General features: G+C 36.4%; 1 protein-coding gene across 2 annotated transcripts in view; it reads right to left on the bottom strand.

Moving 5' to 3' along the window:
• LOC112161164 (potassium voltage-gated channel, KQT-like subfamily, member 1.1) overlaps positions 1-14080 on the bottom strand; it is a gene marked incomplete at its 3' end in the record, with an annotated part of 58030 nt that overhangs the window by 4562 nt on the left and 39388 nt on the right. For both annotated transcript variants that reach the window (XM_024296193.2, XM_024296194.2), the window contains 1 exon segment: positions 4958-5098. In XM_024296193.2, coding sequence (XP_024151961.2) covers positions 4958-5098 — 141 coding nt within the window.

Genomic DNA, 14080 nt, shown 5'->3' with positions numbered 1-14080 from the left:
CATCCTTAAATGTTTTTCTCTTCACGACTGGATTTAACCATCTGAACGGCCGGATACGCCCCACGGGCCCTATGACACTCCTAGTTCAATGGGTCCATTTTGCAATGGGAACGTTCAAAATACCAAACCATACCGCACCACACCGCTCAGTGGAAATGAGGTTTTTGTGTCAGCCTGGGGGAGGAGCTGGCAGTGCATTCTTTCTGGAAGGGGCTGTTCCACACAATATGAGGACCCAGAGGTTTTCGTGGATTTGGAGGGGCTGGTGCTCAGAGAGCAGGTTTTTAAAGGAAGGCTCAGAGTTGCCTGAAAGGATCAAAATAGCGCTTTATGGTTTTTTTTTATGAGGAAATCATTATAAAATACTTAAAAGCTCAGAAACCTTTAATTTGCAGGATTTTCCCCCCTTTAGAAGGACACGAGTCACTGATCACTGATGTCTCAAAAACACGCAATGGGGTTTTCAAGTCACATTTGAAATCCACGAGCTACTTTATTTCTCCAAAACTCAACACCATTCTGCTTTCAGTAAACTGAATGTAGGTGGTACAAACACATATTTCAAAGGATCACATATTTCAAAAAGCAGAGTCATTTGGATGAAACTACATCAACCCTGGTGGATGATAGTCCTGCTTTCTGACAAAAATGCATTAGGGACAAAGTAGTAACTAATGTATTTTGCCAGACACTTTGAAATCATTTGTAATTTTCTTCTTTTAAGGCATCTCTTCTCCCCTGGAGTGAATTCTCAGTCTCTAAAGCTACAACAAAGATCTCTCCTCCTCTTTGGTACTTACATAAAGATCTTCATGCACAGGGAGTCACCAAAACAGACTGCCTGTGTGTAAGAGTACATCCACAACAAATAAAAAACATGATATATAATGTGTAAATATTTGAAAAAAAGTGAGTCCCTTGTATAGAAATAAAAGGTGTTGATACTGCTGGGCAAGTGTTTTTAATATCATAGTCCCTAAAGAAGTCCAAGTTTATCCCGTAGTCTCTTTTCTGCTTGTTTTGCCAACTGTATTAGCAGCCCACTGAATCTGCCCAGGGGTTTTCACACGGTAACGGCAGTGGAGCAGATAAAACAGTCTATTTTTGACCTCTCACTTTCTAACACGCAGCTCAAAAAATGATAGTGTCTTCTTGCTTTGGCAAAGGAATTTGGATGAAAATCTGTTTTTTATAGTAATGGTTGAATTGTAGCAAAGAGTTTGATAATTTATGAAAACACCTTAAGTGGTAATGTGTTTTTAAATTAGTTATTTGGTGTTTAAAACCCAGAAAAAAGGAAAAATTCAAAAGAATTCCACTCCGATCATCTTTTGATCTATTGTAAAACCGTTCCTATTGGACTTTTAATTAGGATGATGCAGTCCTTAGACCATATTAAAATATATATATATATATATATATATATAGTTTTATAGGACATAGTTTCTGCAGAGCAGCAGTGGTGCAATGCAAATTTGCTTCTGAGTTGTGGATGAGATTGTTGGCACAAAGCAACCCCACCGCCCTTCCCATTGCCCATAACAGAGTTCTGTTTACATGCTTTTGCTTACAGACTCTCACAATCCTAACCTAACATTACTGGTTCTACAAAAATGGTGAGCGATATTGGAGCTATCCATTCATACAGTTTTGAGTCTAATTCTAGACAAAGATGTACATGGATCTATTTGTCTGCAAGTGGATGCAACAGAATGGAGCAGAGCAGGGAGCTTGTGGCCCACCCATTGTATTTTCTACATCACAAATACACTCTTTCAAATTTCTCTGCTCCTCATTCACAACAATCTGAATAAAGAAATGGTCAGAAATGCAGTTTAAAGCCTAATTTTCCTTATCAATATGTACTCCATGATCAGAAAAATGTTGTAAGAACTTTTTAAAAACACCAAAACCATCTTTTTCATCAAAGTGGATCTTGAATTGAGTCCAGACCATCTGAAAATGTGACATAGCTTGCCAGAGGAAGGTAGTTACGGTAGAGCTTGTAATACTGTTTCATACTTCTTCAGCTTTTAGAATTATCCTGATTAAACAACAAGAGTTTTATCAAAAATATTTTCCTATAGCACTTTGTCACCTCACACCAAGTGGGTTCTGACACAGAAACTCACAGTTTTTCATTTTTTCTCTTGTTTTTGCTCCTTGTGGTTGTGGGGGTTTTCTAAGGCCAGGCCAGTTTCCTCCCACAGTCAAGAAATATGCACGTTTGAATTTTATGAGTCTTAACTGTCTGTGGGAGTGGGTGTGAAAGTGCATGGCTTTCTGGGCTGTTTATCTCTGTGTGTTTCTGGCCTGGTGATCTGCTTAGAGTGTGCATCTGAGTGATGGCCTGAAAGAGGCTTCCACACTTTCCACTGTCATTAATGAGGTCAAGCAAAGTAAAGAGAGTAAAAAGATTGAAAGCTTAACAGAACTACTTAAATATATTGTGTAAAAGAAAAATTAAATACTTCTTTAGTATCAAGGAACAAAAGCTCATCTGTTATTGTTGATGAACCCCCCAAAAAAGATTCCAGAATTAAAATAAAGTTAAACATTCATCAATAGCAAGACAAAAGAGTTGAGAGATAAGTCCATCAGTTAGTCAGGCTTTAACTGTGTTCACAGTAACTCTAGAACTTGTTTTTAATATGCTGTACATTAGCCACGCTGGTATTGTTGGCAGCGTTAGCATATTTACAATACATGTAACTCCCAACCCTGTTTGGAACATTTAAAAAAACATTTAAAAAAGCTAATTCCAAACCTTGTTAATAATACATAAACAAAATAAACAGTCCGACACCGCTACACATTAGCCATGTTGGAAGCGTTAGCCTATTTACAATACCTTTAACCCCCAACCCTGTTTGGAACATGTAAACAAAAAAATTTAAAAAAGCTAATTCCAAACCTTGTTAATAATACATAAACAAAATAAACAGTCCGACACCGCTGCATGTTACCCATGTTGAAAGCGTTAGCCGTGTTAGCATATATTGAATTCCTGTAGCTAACTTCCAATCTAGTTTGCAAAACACACACAAACAAAAGAATGTTAGGCTACTTCTAAAACTAACATTACAGTGACTGAGCTAAATTCCAAAATTTTTAGTAACACGTAAAAAAAAAATCACGGTCCAACACCGCTACACGTTAGCTGTGTTAGTGTATTCACAATAACAGCTAACCAGAAATGATCAATATTGTATAGAAAGCACTCCGTATCATGAAGCACACTTGCTTTTTGGAATAAAAATAACACGTTTAAGTGAGCTTTGTTGTGCAAAAAATACACTAATGGTGTTTTAGTCTAATGAAAACCGAAGAAATTTCAGCTATGGTTAAAATCTCACTGGTAAACTGACCTTTTGCATGTTTAGTAACCTTGTTTTAATTTTCTTCAAACTACAAAAATCAAATATTTAGATTTTACACTAAAATATTTATATTTTCTGAACATTCCTGAGCAAAAAATACAACTACATAAAGAACACCTAGTCAGAGAAAGGAACATTTCTTTCTTTTTTCAAGAGAAGAAACGTGGATGGCATAACATGGAAATGTTTGGAAAAACAAAAATAGCTGTGAAATCCTAACCCAGTCACATGTGCTCATCCTTCTTTTGATTTCACACATCCTGTTAAAGTGTACAGCTGTCACAGTGTGCACATGTATGGACAAAAGTAAAACACCCACCTGCTACGATTGAAACAGAGGAACGCCATATATTTAGAGCTACTGTGTCAAAACGTCAGTGTACATGCTAATTGAGCTGCTATTGATAGCAGTCATTTTAATGCGGTTCTTGCTACAATACTATGTCAGCTGTCCTTTTACAAAAAAAAAAGTCTTTAGAAAATGTGAGTTCTTTTAGCTAATGCTAGAGAAGTAAACTGCAAGGGATACAATGATAGAAAAGTGACACAATGCATCCCAGCAGTGGAGGGTGATAATCTCCTATGAATAGCACCTGCAGTCGGGTATGAAACTGATGGAGGCTGTTGTCTGAGGCATGAAGAACTGGATACAGTCAGAATTTACAGACATCTGAGTAATCTGATTCCTTCTATTTATACAAAAAAACAGTATTGGAAAAACACAAATTCACCTCCTCTTGAGGGATAATACTTTGCTTTTTACAAGCCCAACTTGTTTAAGGACCCACTCCAATAAAAACCATGTTTTTAACATGTTCTTATGGCATTTTTTCTCGTGACAAATAAAGTAACTTAAACTTGAAATTGCATTTCTGAGTATTTCTTCATTGAAATTGTTGTGAATCTGCCATAAACACAAAATACTCTGGGTGGGACACACCTGCTCCACTCCACAACTAGAAGGAGAAGAGGGCGGAGTTACTTCACACTAATGGTCCGGCCCACAACTTAAGTTATGTCCGAATTCCCACCCTAATCCCTAACTACTTAAAAACTACATATCTATCTAATTCCCTGGATTTTAAAAGCAATACTAATACCATAATACCTATTTATGATTCCACTGTGTTCTGATGATGAAAATGTGGATGGGTTATTAAAAAAATACATTTAAACACATTTGTTTTCGCAAATATTGTTCAACCGCAATGCATTGTGGGATATATTTGGTGATGAAGTGAGCATTGATGCAAGCTAGTTTTTTGCAAAGACTTCTGGGAAATTTCTAGTGGACTTGATTTTGGAATTGTACATTTGGACATCACTACAAAGTAGCAAACACACTATATAGTGAGTAGGGAAGGAATTCGGACACAACCTTAGAGGAGACTTTCTAATGAGCTCCTGCTGCTCTAGAGAAACCATGTCTAAGAAAGGAACAGATTATTTTATTGTCGACCAAAAACAGCCCAATCATAAATAAAAGACCACTTTTAAGTTACCCCAAAAGATGATCTTAGAAGATGAATGGCTAGAAAAATATGGGAATATCATAAATAACATCAACTCAGTCTTACCACTCCCCACCACAGAGCATCGGCATAGTTCCCAAACTCAGTGGAGCCACTGCTGTCCACCGCATCTTTCTCTGCCAGGTAGACGAAGTATGAGGAGAAGATCAGGCTCAGAAATCCAATGTACAGGGTTGTGATCAGCTCCTAAGAAGAAGAGACATTTAAAACTCAAGTTATTATTTTCAGCACCATGTTAGGACTTGTATGTGTGAGTGTATGTGAGACGGGAACTTATTTAAAGACCCACTACGATAAAAATTGTGTTATAAACATGTTCTTGTATCAATTTTTCCTGATGATGGGGGACATATTTAAAGAAAAGTAAGCTTAAGATTGCATTTTTGAGTATGTCTTGATTCAAATAGTGGTGACGAAAAAAACATAAAAAAATTGCTTGTAGCTGTGACGTAGAAGCTACAATCAGCTCACAAAGCTCCTGCTCTGCTCCATTCTGATGCCTCCACTCGCAGACATCTTACGTCTTTGTTTTCCTCATCTGAGTTGGAATCTGAATGAAAACTGTACAAGTGGATGGTTCCAATATTGCTTGCCATTTTTTTGTAATGTTAGGTTTGGGCCATTGGGTGGGGGTTTGGGGGGGGTATACACACCAGGGGTGTCAAACTCAATCACACAGGGGACCAAAATCCAAAACACACCTTAGGTCACGGGCTGAACAGGATAAACATTTATTGAACACTCTGAAACTAAATTTATAAAACTTTTAAAAAGTAACTTTTTAACATAACTATAAATAAAAACAGGCAGGAATATTATTTCAGAATAAATCAACTCAAACCTTAAATAACTTTCAATATTTTACTCTCCATAAAAATATGTTTTGTGAAAATTATTCAAGTTAGAAGAACAAGATAACATCGGGCCATTAATATCTGAAGGGCCGGATAGAACTATCCGGAGGGCCGGATGCGGCCCCTGGGCCTTGACTTTGACACATGTGGAGTAGACAGGTTGATGATAGAAAGTAGCAATTAACTACTGCCGCTCTGCAGCAACTACGTCCAATAAATCAACACAGCTTCTAAAGTTTGGGAACGCTTTTATAATAGATCAAAAGATTATTGAAGTGAGGCTTTAACAAAAAAGCTAGTAGAGTTCATCATTACATCAACTGGAACTATAAAAACGATAAAGAAAATAAAAGAAATCATGACAAGTACTTTGAGAGTTCTGAGAGCTTTTGTTTGAGTTCTGTCTTCGCTGCCCGCCCCGCGCTCAGAGCCAACAACAGCAGGTCTGGCTGAGATGCCAACCCCACGGTGAAACTGGCTCCACCGTGTTTTCAGAGACAGTCACTGGTTGGCGCTTGTGCCAGTTCCAGAGCCCCCCCCCGTTCGACTGTGAGACAGGATGCACAGTGAACATTACCTTCTCCCTGATGGTGTCATGTTTTCATCACTGCCAGTTGGAGATGGAGCATTACCACTCTGCTCAGCACTACTGTCTTCTGCAGGCTGCTCAGGTCCAGTCAGAAACAATAAATCATGTTTCGGAGATATTCATGCATATCACAACCATTTTTGGTTCACCACAGCCTGTAAGATAGTCAACTACCTTCCCGTTTTAGCAGTTGGCAGTGTTCTCTCGCTGTGCAATGTGTTACCACTCAAGGGAGCTGAATTTATTCCCAAAGTTTTTTACTATTCTGTACTCGTATGGCCAGAAAAGCAGGCTATTAGATACATGCATTTTTCATAGAGACTAGAGAACAGCTTATTTCTCACAGCATCCTAAAGTGTGTCATTATTCCTGTTATGTACACGTAGTGATCAATGCGTGTTCAGTCAGAATATCGTACATCAACAACTAATTATAACAGGACGGAAGTAAAATAGGTTTCAAATTCTGAAAATTTGCATTCCATTTGACCGTTGAATACGTCTATAACTCCCACTTGTCATCATTTAACAATAAAGTAATCATGCAATGTTTGAGTCTTAATTTTGATCCTGCAGAGCACCAATGGGTTCATTCACTTAGCAGCTTCCAGGACAGCCAGATGAATTAGAAGTAATACAGAAAATTGCAATAGGTTTTGTATCAGAGCACTGCAAAGTGTGCTGTATAATTTACCTGAATGCAGTCAGCAATCAGAGGCACCTTGTGTTCTGAGACGACTTCTCTTCCAGCATGTAGGATGGAGCAAACAGAACCCTCAGAGCCTGGAGCTGCTCTTATTTCAGTTTGTGCTCCTTCCACTATTATGCAATATTTCACAACTCTGGTTTCTATGTTAGGGTAACTTTGCAACAAAAATGTTTTATGGAAATTAGACCCAAAAAATTGGCCAAAAACTAAAAGTAAAGTCAAAGTATTTGAAGATAAGCCATCTTTTTATAACAATGTATCACGGAAAAGATATAAATTGGCTTGTTGAATGTTTAGCTGAGTTAGCTAATAGATTTGAAGAAAAACAGCATAAACGTCAAGCTTTTTCAGCTGCAATTATTACAGAAAAATGCACCCAGGACCCTGCAGACGGCAGTTTCTAATTTTACTGGTTGCACTGTAAAAAGGTAAACATTATATTAAGTAACAAAAGTTCAGTAATTTGTTACGTTTTGAAATATTTTTTTCATTTAATTAAAGTTTTAAGTTTAAACCATCAACTTAAAAGTATAATTTGATCAAAACAATATTTGAAAATGTACCAAATTAAAGAACTTTTGCTAATTGATGCAATGTTTCCCTTTTTCCAGTGTACAGTTTCTAATTTTACTGGTTGCACTCTAAAAAGTGAAACATTCAATCAATTTAGAAAAAAGTCATTTGTTACATTTTTAAATATTATTTTTTTTAAATCAAATTACATTTTAAAGTTGAGTAAATCATCATGACAAAATGTTTATTTGATAAACACTAATAATTTCAAATGTAACAAATTACAGAGCTGTTGTGAATTAGTCCAATGTTCCACTTTTTACAGTGAAGTTAGCCAATAGCTTTTAAGAAAAAAAACAACAACTTCAAGCTTTTTGTGCTGCAATTATTTAAAAAAATGCACAAGAGATCCTGCAGATTACACTGTATAAAATAAAACATTGTAGCAATTAACAAAAGTTCTATAATTTGCTTCATTTAAAAAAACGAGTTTTTATCAAATTATTTTTTTAGGTTGAGTAAACCATCAACTCAAAATGTTAATTTAAGGAAAAAAAAAAAAGAAATGTAACAAATTACAGATAATTTGTTAATTGATCCAATGTTCTACTTTTTACAGTGTATTTAGCTAATAGCTTTTAAGAAAAACAGCCACAACTTCAAGCTTTTTGTGCCGTAATTATTACAATAAATGCATATGAGACTTCAGAAGTTTCTCTTTTTACTCTTTGCTCTGTAAAAAGTGAAACAAAAGTTGTTACGTTGAAAAATATTAGTTTTTTTTAAATCAAATTAAATGTATAAGTTGAATATTTTTTTAATTTGATGAAAACAAATAACTTAATGTTGAAAATTACAGAACTTTTGTTAAATGATCCAATTTGTCACTTTTTACACTGTGTGCCTTGTGATTCTGGTCAAGGAAAAGTGTACCTTGGCTCACAATAGTTGAATATACTGTTCTGGATGATGTTTTGTTTTTTCAATTTTTTATTTTCTATATTTTTTTTTAATGTTGTTCCGGCCCTAGGCCTTTAGTGTGTGTTTCTGTGTGTGTCTTTGTATGTTTTCTCCTCTACAAAAGGACCTTTCTCCACCATGCTGCCTAACTCCACCCCCTCCAAGAGATTGCAGCCTCTTCCCCTCCACCAATCACCTGGCTTGGAGGGAAGCATAAAAGCCCCAGCAGCCCCTGGACCTGTGGCAGCTGAATTCCTTGTGTGGAATCCGTTCCTCAGCTCGCCCCTGCTGTCGGTCTTGGTTTTAGAAGCCTGTGTAAAGCCTGGTGTTCCTTCTTTTGGTCCTTCTTTTGGTCCTTCTTTGTTCATCCTTTTACTATAAGTTGTTCCCTAGTTACTTATCTTGGTAATTTGTTTCTGGTTTTGGGTCCCTCTGGTTCTGAGGTTGTGATACCACTTCTGTTGTACATTTTGGGATGTAATTTTGTTTACTGAACGCTGAGTGCCAGGGACTTTAAGTTGATTCCCTTTACTCATTTTGTTTTATGTTTGTGCACACCCGCATCTGTTCTATAATAAACGGCCGTCTTACCCCACTCCTGGCTAAAATAATCTTTTTATGTTACTTATTTTCTCCCTACCTCTGGGTGGGGTGTAACAAATGTTTTGAACTTTTCCCTTTTCTAGTTTGTACACTTAACCACCAGGTCCTAATTTAACTCTCTGTTTTTTAATCACTTAAGTCAATTGCATTAAACTAACTTTCAGTATTCAAGTTTCAATTTTAAAATGAAAGGTTTTATACACTTTTTCAAAGGTCTCATAGGAATGACGGACAGAGTCTGCTGCAGCTCACCTGGAAAACTTTAAACGGGGTTAAGGTGTGGACTCTCTGGTGGCCTGTCTATATGAAAATGATGTCTCCCGCTCCCTGAATATCTCTATCACTATTTGAGGCTAATAAATTCTGGCATTGTCATCTAGGAGTGTGTCTGTTTTATAAAGGAAAAATCTAAAAGAAACTCTACAGATGAAAGACACTTGCTGAATACATTCAGATAGGTGGCTAACCTCATTTAGAAGACACATAACATTTCAGAACCGAGCCGTGCTCTGAGAAACGGTCTGAATCGTAATGGTGCTCCCATGCGCTGCTATGACTCTTGCAGGCAGGAAAGGCAAATTGGTGCAACTGACTTAAAAAAAGCAAAAAAAAAATAAATAAATAAATGAAATGATAAAAAAGGGTTAAAACACAAGTGGAGCTATTATGTGCCAAACATACACTACCATTCAAAAGTTCAGGCTCACTTAGAATTATTCCTGTTTTTGAAAAACAAAATAAGCACTATTTTTTATTTATTTTTTTTAATAAAGATGACTAAACCAATCAGAAATAAATTCTAAACATTGCTAATGTGATAAGTGATTAAAAAAATGACTATTCTAGCTGCAAATTATAAACAAAAGTGATGGATTGAAAGTCTGGATTGTTTGCTTACTACGTTAGCCTTCATTAGCTGATGATGCTAGCGTCATTTTACCACTCAGACACGGGTCCACTTCAGTCTGGACCATGAGCGCCTGAATCAGGAGAAAGTGGAGGAAAATCCTCAACCTCAAATGAAAGTTTGGTGGTGGCATCACTTTTCTTGGTAGCATTCTCCATATTGAAGTCGCAGAGTGAATACGTCACATCAAGCTAACGTTATTGTTTTTTTTAATTTAACCTGTATTTGACCACGTGAGGCATTAAAAACATGTTTTTATTTACAATACGACACGAAAAGTCGAGGAATACAGAGGTAGACACAGATACAGTAGTGTTATTGTCAATTACAGATCCAACCCCCTCACCCCCACTATTTTTTTCTTTTTTTTTGCATTTTTCAAATCTGGGCTAAGTGAAGTTAGCCTCCAACTGTCTTGTTGTGTTACCCTTTAAAGAATAGTGTTTTTCTGATTACACTAAAAAAAGTGAAACATCAATTAACAAAAGCTTTGTAATTTGTTACATGTTAATTAGTTTGTATCAAATAAAATTTGAGTTGATGGTCAACTTAACCTAAACATTTAATTCAATATAAACTAATGCTATTACATGCAAAAAATTACAAAACTTTTGTTAATTGATTCAATGTTTCTGTTTTAGTGTAGTTTAAAGTTAACAAAAATAGTGCTATTCTTTCAAAAAAATTGACATTTATAAGTGACCCCAAATTTTGGAACGGTAGTGTACATATACCAACATATTTGCTTTTTTATTCCATTTAATTCCCGTTTCAAGAAGCAGTTTCCTACGATCTGCCTAGAAGGTATAATTGCCCTCTATTCTTCTTGTGTCTGACTATAATTGCACTCCCTCTTTATAGCATGAATAAGCCTTGTGCTTCAGTCTTGACTGAAACTACTTTGCTACTCTGAGAGCACACAGAGTCAAACATTTTTAATAATGTAAACAATCTTTACCTGCAACAAACTGCAGCTGCTTGAAAACTTTTAATTGCATGATTCTCGGGCATAAATGTGACACTCCCTGAGCGGCTTTCAAAGGCTAAAGGGGGGGATTCGTCTGTCATGTTTCAAACTGGGAAACTCATTCGAGCAACGTGTGCTTCCAATCTGCTTGTGAACAAGCTAGAAATTGATGTCCAAATTGTACTTACAAGCCACACGCCCTAAAAATCTACCCAGTGTGAATTTAAATGCTGTTTACAGCGCTGAATACTGATTGGGGAGAATGGAACTCCAGTTGCTTTAAAACTCCTGCAGTTTAAGTAAATAAAATGCAGCTTTGTTAGATCAACACAATATCGTTATTTCCACACTATATGACGCACTTAAAAGACTTAATTAAAAAAAATAAAGACAGTGCATTAAAATCCAGAGCGGCTGACATATTCCACAACATGGGAAAAGAAAACTTTTGTTTGAGTGATATTCACAAAATTTCACTCATGCCACAAGATTAGGTCTACCACCTAAGTTTTGTTTATCTTTGACTTTATGAAGAAGCCGCCATCTTGAATTCCCCCCCCAAAAAATCCTCGTTTGCACCGGCTACAGTCGCCATCCAAATGCTTTCGATCTATTGCCTCTTAACTCCTCGAGCATCATTGGGAAGCTACGAGGAGAAAAAATGTTGGTATTAAAGTTTGTAGATTTTGAACGGGGTTGCATGGCAAGCTCACAAAGTGCAGTTTCCTGTTGCCCACATATATTTTTTTAACATAATAGTTTAATATTTTTAATATGTATCGTTAACTCATGCTGAAAAAAATAATTCGACATATAAGAATATGTTAAGAATGTGGACGTGATTAGCAAAAAATCTCTGTTGTCACGGAAACCTAAATATGTACTTTTGGAGATTCTTCTAAAAACTACATAAACCTGTTTGTTGTCTCAAGGCGACCAAAAACTAAAATGGTTGCTATGGAGATACAACCAACTGAAAAGCTGCCATTTTGAAAATAGTTTTTTTTTTCATCAATTTGTCATATGCAGCTCCTGACAAGTGGGCGGGGCAATAGAGGAGTGTGAGGAGCATGCAGAAGCCGCTCAGCCGGTGAGAGCGTGTCAGGAGTTAGCCACGAGGGTGGGGGTGGATAGCGCCTAAAGAGCCATACAATAAACATATTAGAAGTGGGAGTGGTAACAAAAACCCTTAGTTGTCAAGGAAATCTAAAAATTTACTTTTCCAGATTCTTCTAAAAACTACATAGACCTGTTCGTTGTCCCCAGGCAACCAAAAAATAAAATGGTTGCTATGGAGATACAACCAACTGAAAAGCCGCCATTTTGAAAATAATGGTGAAATGGTTGCGCGCCATACAACGCTGCTTGCTTCCTGCTTGTGCTTACTGATATCAAACTTATTTTTAAAGGTGCATTTCGCTCTGTCAATATGTTCAGCTGGGTGTTATTGTTTTTTTTTTTTTTTTACGTTTTACTAACAAGGGTGTTAGCGTAGCCACAGTAACATTTGTTCTAGTAGCATCAGTTGTTTTTTACCTGCTGCAATAACGTTTTGGAGTTACAGCAATATAGTCCAGAAAATCTGGTACTTTTTTGTTCTGTAACAGTCAGATAAGTTCATAAAAGAATTAATAAATAAAAAAACAAGCTTTTAGAGCTGCAACACAGGATAATATAGCTAATTTGCACTTAAAACAGGTGCAATGGTAAACCGAAGATAATACATGAATCCAAAGTTGTCATGGTGACAGCACCTCTTTTGAAACATATTATTTTCTGTGCCTTTAATCAGAATTGAATTTAACAAGACCTTTTCCTGAGTCAGTCGGCCACTCATGCTCTCTCTTTAGACTCCATTTGTGTCTGTGTGAAGGGAACATTACATGAGGCACGGTGCCAGCCGAGCTGGAGAGTGTGAGCGGAATTGGGTGCTGAAACCATCAAGCAGTCTGCATCAATACTGACCGGTCATTCTCCACTATCCTGAGTGCATAGCAAAAAGGTATTTGATAGTGGAGAAAACATGATGTGAATTAAAATCTCATCTTGTTTTGTTCATCATTCTGTAGTCAGTTGAAATGTTTTTTTTCTCTTCCCCACAAATATAACACCTTGTTTGTTTTATAAGCTGTGGTAACTCGTACTCACATACTAGAGGTTTTATGACTGGATCTTACTAGGTATATAATTAAAATCCGATACTGTTTATGAACAGGAAGAATATGATTCTCTGTAAGATTCTTCCCACAAATGTAGTCGATACCTACTGGAAAGGAACCTGACCACAACTCATTTCCACACAGCAGGCATCATCATGTTGTGTTTACTTAAACAAGCCACCGGATTCTTAAAATGCAAGAGGGCTTGCAGGCAGAACATGCAGTACTGCCTCTAACTGCTCTCACCTCCAACCTCCATACAGTCCCTTCTTTTTTTACCAAGTTTTCTGTTTTTCAGAACTTCATGTATCTTTATGCATATTTTTTACAGCTTTCAAGCTACACTTTTTTCGTAAATCTAAAAAAAGAAAAGTAAATAACCTTAAAGAACAAATATAAAGGTAATAAAAAACAATATGCATTGTATAATTTGCAGGCGCAACCCTAGCGCCGCCCTCGCCGCCCCCTCCTAATGAAGTATTCGTGACAAATTGATTAAAAGTTGGTTTTCAGTTGGTTTTATCTCCATAGCAACCATTTTATTTTTTGTTCAACTGGAAGTGACGAACACGTATATGTAGTTTTTAGAAGAATAGGCAAAAGTATTTTTTGGGGTTTCCTTGGCAACTGAGGTTTTCTATGATATGAAGCATACATTGTAGACAATACATGACCCAAAAAATTGCACAGATTGTTCATACTTTAAGAAATAATGAAATGCATTGATTAGAAAATAAAAAAACAAACAAGCAAAAAACAAAGACACACCAATGTCACATTTAATTCATTAAATATAGTAATTATTCACTAAAGCCATGTAGAGTTTCATTGATTGCTCAAAAAGAAGTGGGAAGAAGTTATACAATCCCACCCCTACTTAGTTACTTCATCCTATTGTTTTTTTTTTG

Source organism: Oryzias melastigma, linkage group LG3 (genome assembly GCF_002922805.2).
Source record: "Oryzias melastigma strain HK-1 linkage group LG3, ASM292280v2, whole genome shotgun sequence".
Lineage (NCBI taxonomy): Eukaryota > Metazoa > Chordata > Actinopteri > Beloniformes > Adrianichthyidae > Oryzias > Oryzias melastigma.
This window is presented reverse-complemented; position numbering and strand designations above follow the sequence as displayed.